Below are 21610 nucleotides of genomic sequence, written 5' to 3' on the forward strand. Positions count from 1 at the left end.
CTCATTTAAAAAAAAATATAATAAACAATTGGTATGCATTATAGCTCGACAGTCAATTTATTTTTGAATTGCTTGTGATACCCAAAATTTGAATAAACAGTATTTATAAGGGTAGTCAGATTATAATATTTTAATGTATGCTATAGCATCTATATCAAGTATCACAGTACTATTTCACGCTTACCAAACTATTTAGTGACGGGAAAGATATTACGAAAATACCTAAAATATCAGTTAGTCATAACCTTGACAGATATAATAATTACGAAAACGTAAGATTATATAGAATTTAATTTAAAATAATTGACTTTAAAAATTTGAATGCTATAGCATTCACGCCATTTTGCGTCACAATAAAAAATAATGCCTTGCTGAATAATCACGTCCGCAAACATTTTAAAAAGAAAGTCTATTCTTAGTCATTAACCTGTTAATTCAAGTATTCATAAAGCACAATACAACTGAGTACCTACGGATCAAAAATTCCGCAATTCCTAATTTCGTCTTCGAACAATACCTTTTCATCAGATTACCGATAAGGTATTCGGCAAACAATGTTCGCCAAAATATTTATCATGAATATTCCAAATAACTGAAGCGTATTTACGGAATCACAAATCCATTATTACGGGCATTAGCCCCTCCGAACGAACTTTACTTGGATGTTGATATTTCATATTACTCGTAAACACGGCGGAGGAGCAAATAAACGGAAAGAGCCAAAACAGCCGAAACAGCCAGAATCTGCACTTCTGGCTGTATGTATTTAATATAATACATATTTTCAATTAATCTCGTGTTTACACCTATCCTAAGACCCTCGGCCGACGGTTAACACCCTTTTGTCGTATCAGTTGTGGACAGCACTTCTAGGAAAATATCATTCATAATGAAAGAAAATATTTTTTAGTGCCTTAAAAACACCCACCAATTTCCCGTTTTTGTACAGTTTAAAATTAGACTTATCGACTGAAATTTTTGCAAGCAAAAATTTGCAGATAAAATATAGCACATTTGTTACATGTGTGTGTGGATAAGTGCCCATGTTTTTATATAGGAAAGTGACTATTTACTTGAGTAAAATAGCTCAGTTAATATTGTTTGTTCCAATTAGTGTTGACTATTAATTAATAAAAAAGAGTGCGCGTAAGGTTCATACGCGATTGGAGTAAAACTTCAACTATTTGCTACTGTACAAGATGTCATTTAAGTAAAAATAAATACATCATATAACAATTTTAAATAATGTTTATTAGTAATATGGTATCTCTCCTGATGCACACATTTATTAGTGTCAACCATTATACACACTTATATAATGATAAGCTTTAAATTATATATTCATAAAAGCATTAAAATTATGTATAATATATAAAAACAATAATGTAATTAAAGTCATACTTCAAATATCACATAATCGGTTTGTCATTGTAATTAGCATTTAGAAATGAACCTTTATTAGAGAAATGAAGTAATTGCTGATTAATAATTCTATAATATTCGTTCACACAGTGAATTATTTTAAACAACGCCTAAACAAATATTGTTTTCGCAACTTCACTCATCATGTAATAATTGTGTTGGAAGAACTTCATGTAATTAAAATTAACATACATTCATTGACTGATGGTATTTTTTTTACTTTTCCGCTGGTGATATAATCTCATTCTTTGAACATCTGTAATATCTGTTTTGTTGAAAAATATTTTTCATTTCAATAACTTCAAAGATTTATAGAAACTATGAATAATATAGAAATTATTTCAATAAACTTATATTTCATACACGGCGCAAATGCTGCATTTGTTTTATTATTTTCATTATAATTATTTACGGGAGACAGGGTAAAATATTCTTCTGATTCAGGCATTTTTCATTAAATCAAGATTTGTACTACGATGTAACTTTAGAATGTTTATTTATCTATGCCGATTTCCTTGTTGATAGCGGTACGCATACTATCTATTCACATACGCGACGACTAATCACAATCGACCCGTATAGAAATGATATCATCGAGAACGAATGACGAATCATTGAATCTCGACTCTTATCTGATCTCATCTGCCGTAACGCACTTCCGTTGCATTTGTACGAAATCACACCCTAGTCGCGCCTAAAGAAGTTTTACTTTAAAATTTAAAGACAATAAAGTTGCAAATGAACAGCAAATTGACAGACTGCCAAATTGTTGGATCACAGATTAGAATGCTATTATCGGAAAAACATATTCCAACGTTTCTTAAATAAAATATTTATATTTTCCGATAAAAGTTAGAATATAAACTGTATAATAATTTATATGACCAACTCTGCTTTTCAAGCAAAAAGCATTATCCGTGTTTCTCTATGCGATGAGATGGTGTAAAACAAGATACCACACGCCATAACGGGAATGTTTTGAGCGGCGGCGGCAGCAGCAAATTGTAGGCGTCAAGAGGCGGCGGCGGCGGCGGCGGCTTGAAGTGTCACGATACGACACGCACGGCAAAGGCGAAAACACGCACAAATGCATACACCATAAACACCCACACAACATATCTAGGAAGGTACTTGCAAAATCCGAAAGCGGATGTATGGGCAAGGATAATCTGAGTTTTATATCTACATATCAAACTGTATACTGCATTTAAATTTTAAACTCATTAATGTTATTAATCTCCCGAAGGAAAAGTTCGTTCTCATAAAAAAATCCGATTCGGTAATTTTATGTTTTCTCGACGTTTCAAGTCATTTTAAATCGAATGAGACCAAATTTGGAAAAAGTATGTGTGTGTTTGTGTGCGTGAACAGAATTTTTACCGTAAATCGACGTTTTTTTTCAAAAACGGCTGGACCGATTTCAGAAATTTAAAAGCCATTCGATGTATCTCGATGAGGACTAGCGTTTGTCAGATTGCGCGACGATCGGTGAAGCCGTTTCTTTATAATTAGCAGAAAAGTGTAAAATATATCAAATCCCGTTTAATCCATAATTCTGAATAGATTTCAAACATTCAAAAACTGTTTGAAATATATTGGTTGGGTTTACTGGTAATTAGTTTTTTGTAAGGATCAGCAAAGACATTTTTGTGTTATTAAATGTTGAACAAATTTTTTGGGCGATTTTGATAATTTTTTTTATATTGATCGAGATCATGGTCACACTGAACATACTAAAATTTTACGCACCCATGATAAGTGGTTTATTTTGAAAATGCACCAAAGTTGGGAAAAATATCTTACTTAGTCAAAATTTGTACCAACAATCACCTTTGTACAAAAAAGTGCATTTGTGTAACCGCTTTAACAAAAATTTTGTTGTCTCCAGTTAAAGATTTGTGCATTGTTCACAGAATTTATTTAATAATTATCTAAATCTGCAAAACTTCTATAGTAGTGTAAAAATTTTATCATTAATTTTATGCATAAGATATAATATCAAGGATTACGTAATCGTATCAGTATTTTCTTAATTCATAATATTATCGTATCAGTATTTTCTTAATTCATATATTAAAACATAAACTTCTCATTCGGGAAGTTAATTATAAGAAAAATATTTCAAAATTTTTTATGAAATTTAACACAGTGAATTTTCGATAAAGTTTATGCATTAAACAATCCTACAAAAATTAGTTGAATTATATAATGTTTTTTAAATGATTGATTTGATTGCTTGCCTTATGAAGGACCAATTGGAAATACTTTGATTATAACTGTATATATTTATTTTATATTAATAACAAGTATAAGTATATTTACAATAATTTTAATACTGTTTTTGATTACGTTCTGATTGATTGATTGATTTGTATGATTTTCTATTGATGATTTTTTGTTTATATATCCATATAACCGCATGCTTTGATTGGCGCGAACATACTTCAAATTCATTAAAACTTGAAAAAATGAGCGCTTTTAGAATTTGTACAATGTGTTTGGGTACTTTAATTTATATAACTACATATACTATAATTAGAATGACATTATCAATAAATCGCATTGAAAATTGCCAGTTACACCTAATTCATTTACAAAAAATGTTTAAAACGAAACCATGTTAACCAATATCAATTACTATTTTAGGCTCTAGTTAATAAATTTTACAAAAAATCTTCATAAAGAGATGAAAAAATCTTGGAAATAAACAAAATAGTTTTTATATCTTTATTAGAGAAAATCTTCTTCAATAATTTTAGAATCGTAGTATAATTTTGCGATATAAAATTGCAAGTAACTTATTTGAAGATATAAAATGTTTCATTTCACTTTTACAGAACATTCTTAATTAATCTAATGAATTATATTAGTGAAAACTGTTGCGTTTATAAAAAGCATAATACAAACCTAAATCAATTTTCTCAATTTGTAAACTCCTGATATGTCTCGTCAGTTTTATCCATTTGAAATAATTTCTTTACATCCAATTTGATCAAACATTGTTATACTAATCATAATTTGTTACTGCAGAACAAATATCATTTCTTCCATAAATTTAACATCGTTTAGAGATTTTTTTCCATTTAGAACCATTGATAAATCGTCGGGCAATGGTAGAACATCACGTGCGTGCCCAAGACAAGGTATTCCACTCAAACGGATGTAACGGACACTCGACACACATGTTCCTAGAATAAAATCCCCAAGAAATATATCCGACGACCTCATAGAATACACGCCGTTCTAATCAACTTCCTGGTCATGGTGAATCATGTGCAGGAACACATATATCACCTTCGTAGGAAGAAGAATAAAAGATTACTATGCGAATGCTTTTTAATTTAAGAGATGTGAGATAGAAAATGAATTTTTATACTGATTAACTTTACATTTGTACACAATCGGAAAATCTTGCAAAACAGTTATTATATAACGATTGCCTGTATAGAGTGTGGATGTGGAATCCTTCGCAAATGACAATTCCCAAGAGAATCCTTACCTTTCCACCTTCCGCCTAATACTTACATCTTGGATTGAGATCATTCCGCGAACTCGGTGTGTCTTTCGATTGACTTGAATATTAAATTAGATTGACTACGAGAACATTCAAGGCGATCAAATTCCACGAGATCACATTTACAAGAATTTAACGGTTGAAATATTCGAGGTTAAAAGGTAAAGGTAGTAAAGGTTAAATGGTTGTAGATAATATGAAAATTTAGTATGTTTTTATTTTCAATTAGTAAAGATTAGTTGTTTATTGATTGTTCTGCACACTACTTGAAAAGTAAGATGATGAAAGTATTGTTGGTTAAAATTTTTGAAAGACTTCATTAAATTTATATTTAATTTTTTCAATGATAAAATTAATTTAAGCTTATTCAAGCTTATGATGTTAATGCCTTACTGCTTACTATTCAATTTAAATTAAATCTATTTCAGTTTCTGATATGCTCATAATTCTATTATAATATAAGAAATCAAAAATGCCCGACAACATTGTATTGTTATTAAAGGTTTCATCTTTAATTATTGCAAATAAACTTTATTTTCTCATTTAAATAAAAACCATATAATTTATGTTAACTACTTTTTACTTAGTGCCATTTTTTCACTAAGGACATTTTTTCCTTAAGGCGAATAGCAAAAAAATTTCCAGGTGTGTGTAATTTAATTCGATTAGAATTACAGGAATTAAAATTTAATAACATTTAAAATCATCTCGATAGATTGATTTGAAACTTTGAGAAAACATAAATTTAAATTTTTTATTAATTTTAAAAGAATGAAAATTCTCCTTGGCAAAGTTGAAAATTGCATTTATGAATAATATTATATTGAAACAAAAAAAAATATGGATGAAAAAACGATATTTAATCAATTTTAATGTACACGTTTAAGTATCAATTATAAGGTGGAACTAGGTTATTGCAATTTTTGTGCAAAAATAGAGTCATAAATTATCCATTCACTGTGTCTTTACTCATTTTACATTTAAAACGTGAGATTCACATTAAAATTCTATTCTAAACTTGTAATATTGTCTCAATAGAATGACTTAAAAAGTTGAGAAAACATAAATTTATCAAATCAAATTTTGTAGCAAAAGCGAAAACTTCTTCTTGGCAAAGTTGAAAATTACATTTAAATAAATGATATTTTATTAGAATACAAAAATTATGAATGAATTCCAATAAACCGCAGATTTTTTTACCTAAACCTGGAACGATATTTAATCAATTTTAATGTACACGTTCAAGTATCAATTATAAGATGAAACCAGGTTATTTCAATTTTTGTGAAAAAGATAGTCATAAGTTTTACTTATTTTTAATTCAAAACGTAAGATTTATATTGAAGTTCTATTATTTTATATTTAAATACAGAAATAATGACTAAAAATCAATAAGGAGTAGTTTTTTTAACTTTCCAAACTTAGGAACAATATTTCAAAAACTTAACAGTGAACTTTGAATATGAAACATTGAATTTGAAATAATTGTTTGGTAAGTATCAGCTTATATATTTTTTATTTGCAAAAAAATGTTGTATTGAAATAACTGAAACTAAAATATATGAAATAAAAAATTAATGACTATAAGCGAATAGTGCTAATTTTTTTGGTTTTTGGTCCATCAACGTAGATTTTCCTCTAAATATGTTGTAAGAGATTTAGACTTATAATGAGAAATTTCAGGTTAGATTAATTATAAATATAAATTCTAACTCCGCTGATGAATATTGCTGTAGAAATAGGTTATTTACAGTGTTATCTCTGTGAAAAAAGCAACTATAGAATTTATATTTTGCATTGGCTGAATATCATTTTGGAAAATTCATTTAAAACTAAAAGAAGACATTGGCTTCTGACCGTCCCAATTTACCGCGCCTATGGGGTAAAAAGGACTCACGTTGAAAAACAGCAGAAAATGAAAAACATTTTTAGAATGATGAATTGCAAGCTGCAAGTTTCACTAAACATAGTAGATAATTGTTTGCTAGATATTTGTTATTTGTTGTGATGTGCTTAACAATATATTTGCTCCAAGCCAAATTGGACCTTTGTGCCCCGCTCTACTCAATATCTCAAATAGAATAATTGATAAATTGCTTTTCAATAGAAAAATTCAGTTCGGAACAAATCATTGGGCACCTTAAAATGCGAACTGTTAATTAAATAGCTAACTGTTAAAAAAATAGCTTCTAACAAAATGACATCTAAAAATTCAATATGTCATTTCATGTCGTTTTGTGTTCTATTCCAAGTCTTACCATTTTCATAGTTACCCAGTAGTTGGGACCTTTATTGGAAGGCCAGAAAAATTTGCCAAATACTGAAGAAATTTCGTCTAACAAAGAATAAAACTATTTATTTCAGAGAAGGTATATTTAACTCGAACTCTAAAATATATTTTTCCGTAATTTTCCGCGGATGTCAGCGATTATAAACGACTTTGTCCTCGGCGAGCGCTCATAAATATTTGTCGGTCACCAGAGAGCGATGTTGCGCCGCTCCGCGCTCTTTTGGGAATTAATAATCCTGAGGCAAGTAATCCTGGTAACAAGTCAAGAGGGCCGAAATAAGCCGACGAAAAAAATAAACGATTTTTTTATTAAGAGGAGAAGAAATACACTTGGAAAAAGATTTAAAACATGATTCTTTGCTAACGGTACTTATAATTTTACGAGTGGCCGGAACAATTGTTACGCGCGACTTAGCCTCGTAAAGATTATATAATGACAGCAAGATGAAATGACACTAAGTTGTCGTCATAATGGAACAAGTGGAGGTGTTTTTTAAGAGGAGAAAGAAAGGGTAAAATTATGACATTTTTTCAAACGAGACATTTTTGAGGTATATAATTTTGACGGACTGTAACGACTTACAACTTATGTACAGAGGTCTTTGGTCAATGAAAAGTTTGATATCATACTGTTTGATATCGAGCTGGCCGACGTACTTCAATCCACGATGTGCTAAAAACAATCCCCATTCGTTAACTTCTCGAAGGAGAGTTTATGTTTTTAATCAAAAAATCCGATTCGCTAATTTTATGTTATCTCGACGTTTCTAGCCATTGTGAATCGAATGAGACCAAATTTGGAGAAAGTATGTGTGTGTGTGTGTGTGTGAGTGAAGAATTTTTTTTTGCCATAAATCGATGTTTTCTCACAATCGGCTAGACCGATTTTAAAAATTTCGATAAACCGTTCGAAAGATATTGGTTGGGAATCGACCTGATTAGTTTTTGGTAAAGATCGCCCCGGCCGTTTTCTTGTAATGAGCTGTTAAAAATTTTTTTGCAACGATTTCTATAATTTTTCTTTTTTGACCGTAGATAACATAGTCTTATAGATCATACTAAAATATTACGGCCCTACGACAAGTCGTTTAATTTTAAAAATTCGTCAAAATTTGCAAAAATTAATATCGTTTTTTTGGCATTTGTCAAAATTAGACCTTTTATCGACGTTTTCTCAAAAACGCCTGAACCGATTTCAGAAATTTAAAAGCTATTTGTATCTCAGTGAGGACTGTCGTTTGTCAGTTTTGTGCGACGATTTGCCAAGCCGTTTTTTCGTAATTTGGAAAAAAAGTGTTAAACTGTTCGTCCACATTTAAGCTCATACTACCGAATCGATTTTAAAAAAATCAAAAACTGTTCGAAAGATATTAATTGGGAATGGTACTGATTAGTTTTAGGTGAAAATCTACCGAGCCGTTTTCTTATAATTGACTGTTGAAAAAAAATTTATGGAACTTTTTTGGGCGATATATATCATGGTCTCATATAACTTACTGAAATATTACGGCCTTACTACAAGTGATTTGATTTTAAAAATGTATCAAAGTTTGAGAAAATGAGTAGTTTTTTTTGACGTTTGTTAAAATTAAAATTAGACTTTTTACTTGGTATAATGATAGAGTATTTGGTCTTGAACATAATAAACCATTAAAGTCCTGGAAACTGGTTCCATTATAAAAATTATTGATTTTTGAAAATTTGCTTTTAGAAAATACTCTTAGTCAAAGTGTTCGTTCGTTTTCAATTTTGTTTAATAAATCCACTCGGAATACTTATAATCACATCATACATAAATCGATTATTTACACATATCGGGAGGTTCGTGTAACTTGCCTCAAGGCAAAATACCAATACCAACTAGTTTATTACCTTGTTATAAATATTCAATTACCCATCTATTGTATACCTTACACTACAATCACCATTTTTGATGAAAAGGTGTTTGTTATACAATGTAATCCCCTATGAGTTAGTTACCTAGAGACGGTCGAAGGGAATTCTGCATTTGCATGCAGAGTTTCCTCATCGGCTATGCATTTATTCATAAATGCAATTTTTACGATATGGTTGTTTGGCATCGATGTTGTACACTATTTTACTATTCCACCACCTCGGGCTGATTACAAGCAGAAAAAATAAATCGAAGCCGGACAATGGACACAGGCTTCTATGAATACATATTAATGTTTTGAATATGATTATTTTTTACGTTACATGCGGATATTGTGGTGGAAAACAGAATAAAAATGGGAAAGTTTTGAGAAAATTTTATTCTTTTGCTTAGATGCTAGATATCTTTTTCAAATATATTTCCCCAAATAATTTATAATTACGTTCAGAAATCAATCGTGACCAGATGGGTAAAAAATCGTGGCGCAATATTCAAATCTTGTTCTTAGATGGACCGAACAATATTTGTTTTAAACATTATGGAAAATTTAGAAAATTCATTGGAAAACTGTTTCACATGGTTTATCTTATATATAAAAATGGATGATTCGAAAACGGCTAAACCGATTTGGCGAGTCTTAGTCATGAAAAATTTGTGTCAATCCAGAGATGGTCGGAAAGGTGAAATATTATTTCAAAATCGCGTAGAAACTTCACATTTTTAATTTGAAAATTTTTGTAAAAGCGTAATTTAAATAAAACAATGGACGGTGGCTTATACGTAAAATGTCAAACGTTTTTGACAGATGATGTTCAATCACGTTTAACAGAATGTTTTACGTGAATATTATTTAATTATGATCAAATTGTAGTAAGCAGTTTTGTTTGTAGTTTTATTTATATACAAAAACGTTAGTAAACGGGCCGCAAGTGTTACTAGAGACTCAAAATATCAACTTTTATGAAATGTTAATATGAAAATGCACTTTTTGGCATATTTTTCTCAAACACGGTGCTCTGAAAGATCTCATTTGTATAATTATATACTCATTAATATTTATAAAACATTTTCTAGGTTATATTATTTTTTATTTATGTTATTTAAATTCAGAACCTAAATTTGGTATCGATCAAATGGACATTTTGTCGAATAACATTTTCCCAGTTAAAATTTCCCAGAATTTATCGAAGAATAGATAGTAATATATGAATGTCCGGGGTTAAAAAGGTCCACCACCGATGTGCCAAAAATCAGCAAAGTTAAGCATAGTTTAACAGCAATATTTGAAAGTAGAAGAAAAAAATCTATAACCAGCTATAACATTGATTTGAAAACGATTATCTTTGAAAATCCAAATCCAAGTATTTTCTTCCGTTGGTAGTTTTTTAGCATTAGTTAAAAATGTAATTATTTTGTAAAATACCTTTGAAATTATAATAAGGCTTTAAACCTTTTTGCCACCTGCCCGTTTCAAGTTACCCCGCCTATAGGGTAAAAAGGACTAAATAAGAAATTTTTGAAAGACAGCAAAAAAAAGCACATTTCTACAATTATAAAGTAGCTGGCAGTTTTATTGAACGTAGTCAGATAATTGTTCGTTTGATATGTGTTATTTGTTGTGATATAATTGTTATGGTTTTCACAATATAGTTTAAATTTGCTCAAAGTCAAATTGGACCTTTGTACCTCGCCCTGCTCTACAATATACTTTTTATTGAATTTACTTTAAGTCATCGAATGTTACGTGGAACTTTTCAAAAAGCAGGTCAAAGATAAAATATTTAATTCATTTTCTATCTCTCCACGCAAAAATTTGAAAATTCTGTATAAGCTCAGTAGTATTATTTGCAATTGTACATGAAATCCAGAATCCGAAAAATTGAAACGTAATCAATAAGTCGAAAGACCAAAAAAGACTTGGATTGAATTATACCATGTTTTCTATAGAAAGTGTATAAAACTTCCAGTTTGATTGTGTTGGCAAAATATAGACAAACTAATGGGATTTATTGTTTTTATAATAACTCATTGTATATAGCATTCAAACAACACATCCTTATACACTTAAAGTATTAATATTTTTGATTCTCTAGAAATTGTTTAGAATATACCTTACTTAGCAAAACAACGCTTAGTCGGGTCAGCTAGTAATTCTATATGAGTAAATACAAAAGAACAATGGAATTAGCATTTCGTAATTAATATAAACAAACAATTCACTAAAGATAATCTAACTTATTCATTATACAATTTTGTTGTTCTCTCGTATGCTCCCACCTGCAAACACCGTTTTCTTCATATTAATCCTTATGCAAATCGTATAAATCAAAGTTCAGCAGCGTTAGTTCGTTCCTTAAGTAAATTTATCTGTATACATTTTGTAATTTATCCACGGTTGTGTATCTAAAGAGTCATAAGTTAAATTACAGTTGATCTTGCTAATAATTATGCTTGATTTACAGCCAGAACGCCTCCGATAAATCTCCATACAAAATGCTTTGCAAGGGTTATTATAGAAGCAGGTGCATAGTAGTAAAGGAATTAAATTTCTTAAAGGGGATTATAATATTGTTATTTGATATTAATTATAATTTGGAAAATTTTTGTGTTTCTACTAATATTATGAGAATAATGAATCGGCATATAATTGGTCTCCGGTCCGGTTGGTATGTAAATTCTCTTCGATAAATTAAACCATCTCCTACCATCGGCATGAAATTTAATGTATGAATAAATTATAAATGTATTATTGATATAAGAGAGCTAAATTGGCTTCGCTTATAATTAATATGCTAATGATTTTCAACTACATAATGTCGCTGCTAGGAAATAATGAGTTTTCGTGATAGCATATTCAATTATGTGTGTTTGAAGTTATATTAGAGTTGTTCCTAACAGAAGTGGCTTACTATCTTCAACTAATTAAAATTACTTTGTGCTAGGTGTCAAATAAAAACGACGAGGGAACACTTTAGAAACTTTTATTGAAGGGAAGTAGACGTTTGAATTCAAATTAAATTGTAATAAATTCTCTCATATTAATTTCACATCGTCAATATCAGAAAAATGTACGAGTATATTAAAACCAATACATCAATAACTAGCTGTAAGTGGAATTCTGTCTTAAGTCAATTAAGGCATCGTGCCTTAAGGCAAATTGCTGGAACTTCCCGTACTAATAATTATTATTTTTTTTCAAAAACAATTAACATTTTTGAAAAAATTTTACTTCGAAAAAAATAGATTTTTGAGAAACTATGAATTCGACAATTTTTTTTTTTTTTTGAGAAAAAAGTTTTTTTTGAAAACAAATTTTTTTTGAAAAGAAAAATGTTTTCTTCATTTTGACATATTTTGGCAATTCTGAACTTTTTTTGAAAGAAATCGTACTGCTTGAACTGCATAGAGACGAAATGTCAAAGGGCGCAAGTGCCGCGCCGCCGTCTAACGCATACGGAACCCATAGAAATGTTAAAAAATTGGTACGGAACCCATAGAAATGTTAAAAAAAATATACTTATTGTTAAAATCTCTATAAAAAGTTTGATACTTTGATGTGCATATGCCTAATGATCATTTTTAACCGCCGAATGGCATTTTTTTACCTTTTCCATTAGATCTCCGAAACCGCTAGACCTGCCTTTATGAAAATTTAATAAATTCTTTATCTTGTCAATACAAGTGAAATGTTCTCTGAATTATTCAAATCGGACGCTCCGTTCTCTTAAAAACTGAGTTACCATTTTCAGCACTTTTTGCCTCGTATCTTCGGAACGGCTAGACCTGCCTTTGCCAAAAACTAATCAGCACGTCTCCTTATCAATACGAATCGAATGTTTTTTGAATTATTCAAATCGGTTGATCCGTGTTCCCGGAATCGTCGACGAAAAATTGTATCCGCACACACATACATACACGCACACACACACACACGCACACACACACACACATACATCAATTTTTTCTAAGGTATGCTAAAATATTCAGAAACCTCTGAAACGTTAAGATATATAAAATTTTCATTTTCGATTTTTTTGCGATTACTATAACTTGCCGTACGGGAAGTTAAAAATCGATAAGAATAAAATTAATTTTTAAAATGATCCTCAGTGTCTATCCTTAACTTTGATTCTGATCAGGCCGAGTAGTTGTGTATCTATTATCCCCAAAATGTTTCCATTGTAGATAATTACTCAATAAGGTGTGGATTTCAATTGAAACACTTAGCTGACAAATGTTCTTGTGTCTCTATTATTAACATGACAATAGAGACATCTATTATGTTAACCTGGAAACGGACGCTTGATCTGCATAAACCTATGCGTGTGTCTAAATGACGGAAGACCCTCTATTTTGGCTAAATACAGGTACATATTTAGCCCATATTATATTATTATATTTATATATTATGATTACTTAAAATTCCTACTAAAAATTCAAAAACTTGAACTACAAGAGATACAATTATTCCTTGCTGGAGAATTCGGTGTCAAAGTTTCAATCAGAAGAATTTCTAACATTGATTGATTTTTTGGAGGATAACAGAGTATGATCTCAATTTCGATCAACTACAAGATATTGCATCATTATTGATGCAACTTTCTCAAAAAATTTAGACAATATGCTGACTGAATACATGTCTCAAAGCAATGATATCATATTCGGACTATGATAGTAATTATTTTAAAATTTTAGTATAATGATTGATATTTACCATATTACCAATAAACGATTTTTCAAATTCTTATATAACAAATTTATTAAATTTTAACTTGACTGTCATATTATTTTTGAAGTAAAATTTCTTTAGACGCGACTAGGGAGTAAATCTGTGAAAATGCAACGGAAGTTAGGACTATTATTCGTATTATCATTCTATAAATCTTTGAAGTAATTAAAACAAAAAATACTTTTGTAGGCAAGACTGATATTACAGCTGTTCAGAGAATGAGATTGTATCATCAGCAAAAAAGTTGAAAAAAATATACAAGCAGTCAATGAATGTATGCTAATTTTAATTAAATGAAGTTCTTCAAAGTGGCGAGCATAGCTCACTTGGTAGCGTGTTGGATTAACACGACAGGGATCTTTGAATCAAATCCTGTCATTGACTTAGAATTTATAAAAAAAATATGTGTAGTTAATTTGAAATTAAATGAAAATTGTATTTGTTAAGTAGAAATTGAATAAAAAATAGGTATTACAGATTTCAAAAAGCAGAATTGTATTAGGAGTAAGAAGAAAAAATATCAGAATTTGCAGAGATTGAAAAAAAAAATAAAGAAGAAAAAATATCATAAAGAAGAATTTGATACAAAACAGCAAAAATTGAGGAAATTAAGAAGAAGAAAAATATAGAATAAGATATATATATATATATATATAAATATATATATATATATATATATAGATTGAATATAATATAAAAATTGGTATAGAACGTAAATAAATAAAAATCATGTTCAGAGTAAGCGAAGACAAATAATTTAAAAAAAAAAAAAAATCTTTAAACACAATGACATGAGCAGTGAAGTTGCGATAACAATATTTGTTTCGGCGTTGTTCAACCTAATCCACTGTGTGAACGAATATTATAGAATTTATTAATCAGTAATTACTTCATTTCTCTAATAAAGGTTCATTTATAAATGCTAATTACAATGACAAACCGATCATGTCATATTTGTAGTATGACATTAATTACATTATTGTTTTCAAATATTATACATTTTTTTAATGTTATTTTAAATGTATAATTTATAATTTATTTTCTTATATATAAAAATAGAGCTCGACAAAAAATAGAGATTGTGGGAAAGGTTAGATATTATTTCAAAACCGCGTAAAAACTTGAATTTTTTTAAAAAAAGGTAATTTAAAATGAGATAATTGCATGCGGCTCATACGTCAAATGGTTTTGACAGATAACGTTCAATTAAATTTAATAGGATGTTTCAGATGAATATTATTTATTGTAGTAAGTAGTTTTATTTATACGCAATAACATTGCGCACTGCCCTGTGGTACCCCGCATTCTATATTTCTAATGCTCGAAGTCACATCTTTAATTTTGAACGGCTAGCAAGTGTTATTAGAAACTCAAAATATCAACTTTTATGTAATGTTTGAAATGGCCATTTTTTGGATTCTCTAGAAATTATTTACAAATACCTTATATGGTAAAACAACGTTTGCCGGGTCAGCTAGTTATTATGTAAATATGTATAATGGTTGGCATTAATAAATATGTAAATGCCATCTCGTACAATATCAAAGAAATTTTACTTCAATCGCGTGTGAACCTTACGCGCACTCTTTTTTTTACAATCAAAACAAGTATGCATTACCAAAGCCAGTTATACACATATCAATTTTGTTTGAACTATCATCTCTCAATTCCCACACCAGCATCCACTCTCTGAACAGCATGCAAGAACCAAGATTAAACCAACATCTCGAGATTACCGAAATAGCGGCAATCGAATTATATGCACCCGATAGTAGGTAGGAACGACGCAACCACAATCACTAAGGGAAATACTCCCAAACCCACTCTCGAACCCACTCTCGATCCCATTCTCGAACCCACTAATTCAAACTAACTCTGACTGACTGACTGACTGACTGACTGACTAACTCACCTGTAAGTGTGAAACTGCACCCCGTTACAATAATAAGCGCTATCAGCAGCTCTGCAGAGGGCGGCATGTCTGCGGTTTTGTGATCGGCTTATTGCACACAACTTGCGAGGCGATTCAGGCGATTCAGGCGATTCGGGTTATTCAAGCCGCAGTGGCGGCGGCGGCGGCGGCGGCGGATGGCTCGATTTAGAACTGATCGAGGAGGACCAAACTGGTAGACGGATTCATTTCTGAAATTGAGAAAATATTATATAATTTATTGTAAACTGAATCAGGGGTTAGAATAAAGTTGATGTAGATGGATTTATGTCTGAAAGATTGATATATAATAATAGAAATCAAAAATGATATTCAACGCATTCGTGGGATACAAAAATTTATAGTCATTATTTTTTAATTAAACAGCTTTTTTCAGGGTAGGCAGATTATCATATTTCAATCGTTACATACAATGAATGCTATAGCATCCACGTTCAATATTGTGACTAAATCATAGTAAATCTATTTTAAGCAATGTATTTATGCCCTAGTAAATTAGTTACTACGGCAAAAATAAGATAATACAAAAGTACCTAATGAAACACTTTGTCATCACTTGGACAGACACAATAATCAGAAAAACGTAAGTTTATATAAAATAAAATTCAAAATAATTGACTTCAAAATTCGAATGCTATAGCATACACTTCATTTTGCATCACAATAAAAGTGAATGCTATAGCATTCACGTCCGCGAACGTGTTGATAATTTCGAACTGACCCAATACAATTAAACCAAAATCATATTAGTTGTACCTGCAAGTTTTGTCATTTTTATTTAATATGATATTTATTTTCGGTTTTTCTGTTCAAGCTTTATTGAAACATTTCTTAACATACAATATTTGGTATAAATACGATTTATTGGTTGGGTTGAAATGAAAAAAAAAATCACTTTAATCCTTTCTCACATTTTGAGAGAGCTTTGATTTTATTTTAATGATAACTATTAATGATAGATAATGATAATATTTATGAAATTAACAAATCGTACCATAAGTCAATTTGTTGGAACCTCTCGCACCGTAATTAATTTTTTTTTAAGTTTTTAAGTCTGTTCAAAACTTGGGAAAAATTGGATTTTTGAGAGCGTTAATTTCTTTTAAATTAGATTTTATTAAAAAATTTAAAAGTTTTTAGAAATTAAGATATTTTAAATCTTTGAAATTATTCGAAAATTTTGAATTTTTGTTCAAAAAAATCGCACTTCATAGCAGTTTTAGATGTTAAATAAGAAAGCGCGAGAGCGCCGCGTCGCCGTCTAATGGCTATTAAAATCTTTATGAATTTTATGATAATTTACTGCGCATAAGTCAAATGATCATTTTTGATCACCAAACTGAATTCAAAAACATGTTTACTGGATATCCGAAACCGCTAGACCAGCGTTCCTAAAAATTCAATCAGTTTTTCAGTTCATCAATACAAGTGATTTTTTTGGAGTTGTTCAAATTGCCGATCCGATCTCTTGAAAACTAAATTGTCATTTTTGATTGATTTTTTGGTAGAATGTTATCATGAAATCTTTGACAAAATTTTGTATTCGCTCAAACACACACATCCTTACATCTGAGAATTTAATGGAACCAATTAGGACAAAAGAATTTTAGAATTCTAGAGCCTCCCACCATGAAGCAATGCTTAACGGTGGTTTTAGTCAGGACTAGATGCAAGAGAGAAGCAAAAAAAATCACTTTAGTTGCTATTATGCCTAGATGATATAGAGCCCGACATATCCGGACAAAAGACCTAGTCAGTCTGAAATTAGTAAATGTAAAAGTAACAAGAAACACACGATACAATTTTTTAGGGTATACCAAAATGTTTAACAACTTCAAAATTTACATTTTTGATTGACGAATATTGTAAAATTGAACTTTCGTGAAATTTATTCTTTATTTTGTTACTCATCTCTCAACCATTGAATCACAGCAAAATGTGACAGGGTGCAGCTAGTATATATATATATATATATATATATATATATATATATATATATATATATATATATATATATATATATTCTTATATGTATTTCCAACATCTCATTGAGAAGACGTTTAAGAAATTCGACGTCATTTACAAAAGCTGAAACTCTTCTCCTAGTATATTCTCCCTTAGGAAGTGCACAATGGTTAATTTAGTTGAAGACGTCTGCAAGTCTCTCCACCAGGTGATGGAACGTGTCGCATCAGTCGACCGGAAATTAGAAAGTATTGCGGAAATGCCCTCCACTGGCATTCTTTGCCACAATAATGGCATAACATAGACCATAGACTGAGCCGAAATGAACTACTATTGACGTGAGAGACGAACGAACCTAAGGTGTATATTTCAAAAGAGCAGGAGATGGCTTGAAATTGGAGGAAAAATATTTGGTATTTAATAGAAATGTATAGCAAAATGTGACTATGTAATTTAAAGAATTTTGTAGCTATACTAAAAAGCTTATGCTCTGATAACAAAGCTATGTTACACTATCGGTCTCCAGAGATGTCCCAAATAAGGAGATCGCTTGAAATTGCAAGAGAATGTTGAAGGTATATATTTCAAAGGAGCAGGAGATGGTTTAGAAATGGAGGAGAAATATTTGGTATTTAACAAAAATATATAGCAAGATGTGACTATGTAATTTAAAGAATTTTGTATTTATACTAATAAGCTTATGCTCAGATAACAAAGCTATATGTTACATTATCAGTCTCCAGAGATGTCCCATCGGAGAAGGAGATCGCTTGAAATTGCAGGATAAATATTTGGTATTTAACAAAAATATATAGCAAAATGTGACTATGTAATTTAAAGATTTTTTTTAGCTATACTAATAAGCTTATGCTCAGATAACAAACCTATGTAACATTATCAGTCTCCAGAGATGTCCCAAGAGAGAAGGAGATCGCTTAAAATTGAAGGAGAAATATATTTGGTATTTAACCAAAATATATAGCAAAATGTGACTATGTAATTTAAAAAAAATGTAGCTATACTAATAAGCTTATGCTCAGATAATAAACCTATGTTACATTATCAGTCTCCAAAGACGTCCCAAATAATAATATGTTCAAGGAAGATTTGGTAGTCTCCGTTTATCTAAGTATATTATTTTGACAAATAGTGTTTTCTTACAGTATACTTCAGTTTGTTTATTACATCCTTTTAAATAAATCTTCGTCAAAATGTAGCTTCAATAATTATTTTCATAACCATCTGTGTTATTAACTTCCCATAGAGTAAGTTATAGTAATCGCAAAAAATCAAAAATGAAAATTTTTGCATATCTTTACGTTTCAAAGGTTTCTGAACATTTTGGCATATCCTATAAAAATGAATGTATGTTTGGATACAATTTTTAGTCAACGACTTCGGACGCTTGGATCAACTGATTCAAATGATTCGAAAAACATTCGATTCCTATTGATGGAAAGACGTACTGATCAGTTATTAGCATAGGCAGGTCCAGCCGTTTTGAAGATACATGACATAAAGTGCGAAAAATACTAATTCAGTTTTGAGAGAGCGAAGCGCCCGATTTGAATGATTCAAAAAACATTCTACTTGTATTGACGAAATAAAGAATTGATTAAATTTTTGAGGAGGCAGGGCCAGCGTTTACGGAGATCCAATAAAAAAAAAGAAATGCCATTTGGCGGTCAACAATTATCATTAGACATATACACATCAAATTTCAAAATCTTCAGAATCATACAAAGTTTGTTCTAAATATAGATTTTAATTCAGTTCAAACATGTATGTATTTCATATGCGTTATTGTATTTCTAAGAAATATATCCTCAGATGGATTCATTCGGCATCTCTTTTTAATGTAAACATTCTTAAGTATTTTTTTGTGATAAAATCGTCACTGTATTATATATGAACGAATATATAGTACATATAGTTTCTTCTAATCAAAAATATTTAAAACAATTGTTATTAATCATTGATAAATATTCATCTTGATAATATTTTTATAGTGTGAGCAAAAGCACCCACCGGCCCTTACCCTATAAGCCTTATGTTTCGCATGATTCTTTTTCGCGAAAAGAAAGATATAATCTTCTTACCTCGAAAGAAAAGGGTGTGAGCCATATCTGCTCCATTTAATAATACAACGGGTCTTACATTATTTTAATTCCCGTCGCGGGCTTTTTTGTCGAGATACTTTTCTGTTAAAAAGTGCCGGCGTAGAAAATCTTTTTAATTTTGCCGGCGACATTGTGATCGTTCGTGAAAATTTTATTAGCGCGAAAAATTCTAAAGGACAACTAGGTTGAAGTAAAAGTGGTGCTTTTGCTAATTTTAGGTGATTATGAGATTATGATAATTCTAAAGGATTTTTGGATTAGTAGTTTGAAACTAGCATATATAATATATATTATATCCTGAAAATCGATTGCAAGACTTTAACATAAGTGTGATTATCGTATACTGTCTTTTAGAATGGAGTTTCACATTTCTGTAAAACGATGCCTAAAAATCCGTTGGTAAGAAGGCCCACTATTATTTCAAAAATGAGCAGTCTGGAAGGTTTTAATAATGCTATTTTAAAGTAGAGGGCAAATTATATATAACTAGCCATAGCATTAAATTGGGCAACTTTGCTATCACCAGATAAAAGACCATATTATCAATTATTTAATCAAAATATTTATTCGTTGTTTTCAATTTGAGTAGTGTTAATTAGTTTACGATACCTGAATATAATTTTTAAGTATCAAATTTATGTTTTGTAAATTCTATAAGTTCTATATGTTTTGTAAATTTAATAATTTTATATAAATTGCTATTTCAAATATGTCTCAATTATTGTGGCTGTTGCCAACGCAACATTAATCTCAATTAGGAAAAGAGGCTTCAAAAAATTAATTCTTCTTAAGACGTTTGACTGATGTCGCAATTATTCTGAGTACAAAATATTTCAGCATGAAAATAGATTTGAAGCAGCAGGAATCATAAATTATTATTAATACTTAATGTTAAAGTTATTCAATTAAAAACATTGTTTTTATCACTTTGTTAATGATAATTGTTAACTATATTAATAATATCGTTCTACATGACATATATGTCATTTTTGTATTTATTATTTCTTTTATACAATTATTATTAGCAATTATTGATGTTGTCCAATTTAATTAGAATTTAATTAAATTTACGTTTGGTTTGATATAAGTACTTTTAAAAAATCACTAAATTAAATCATATACATAAATGTATGGTTGGATGTCAAATGTCTGATAATAAGAAAGTTTTTGTGCTTGTTTAAGCTAATATACAGATGGTAGAAACAAAAAAAATAGCTAGGGGTGCCATAATGCAAATTTCTGGAACTTCCCGTACCATGACAAAATATTCGAAGAATAAAATGTAGTCAAATTTTTTGAAAATAAAATAAAATAAAACGAAAACATTTTTTCCCCAAAAGCGATTGTTTCGTCAACACAAACAAAAAGTTTTATTAAAGTATTCAAATCGGATGCTTAATTTTCTCAAAAAATGCAATTTTTTTCATATTTAGCTTAGTATCTCCCAAACGGCTAGACCTGCTTTTTCCAAAATCTAATCACCACTTCTACCCATCATTACCAATAGAATGATTTTTGAATCATTCAAATCGGATGCTACGTTCTCTCAGAAACTCGAATGCAATTTTCTGCACACTTTGATCCGTATCTCCGAAACGGCTGGATCTGCCTTTGCCAAAAACTTATCAGCACATCTCCCTATCAATAGGAATCAATTGTTTTACGAATTATTCATATCGGTTAGTTCGTGCACCCAAAAAACATGGACAAAAAAATGCATCCATC

General features: G+C 30.0%; 1 protein-coding gene across 1 annotated transcript in view; it reads right to left on the reverse strand.

Moving 5' to 3' along the window:
* The window catches only part of LOC113366539 (lachesin-like), a 101138-nt gene extending 85270 nt beyond the window's left edge, over positions 1-15868 (reverse strand). The window contains exon 1 of the mRNA XM_026608161.1: positions 15762-15868. Within this exon, the coding sequence (XP_026463946.1) occupies positions 15762-15828 (67 nt within the window). The 5' untranslated portion in view covers positions 15829-15868. The remainder of the gene's footprint in view (positions 1-15761) is intronic.
* Positions 15869-21610: the final 5742 nt, after the last annotated feature.

Source organism: Ctenocephalides felis, unplaced genomic scaffold (assembly GCF_003426905.1).
Source record: "Ctenocephalides felis isolate EL2017-DRISC unplaced genomic scaffold, ASM342690v1 CF-g0.4_SCAFFOLD_01170, whole genome shotgun sequence".
In the NCBI taxonomy this organism is placed as follows: Eukaryota; Metazoa; Arthropoda; class Insecta; order Siphonaptera; family Pulicidae; genus Ctenocephalides; species Ctenocephalides felis.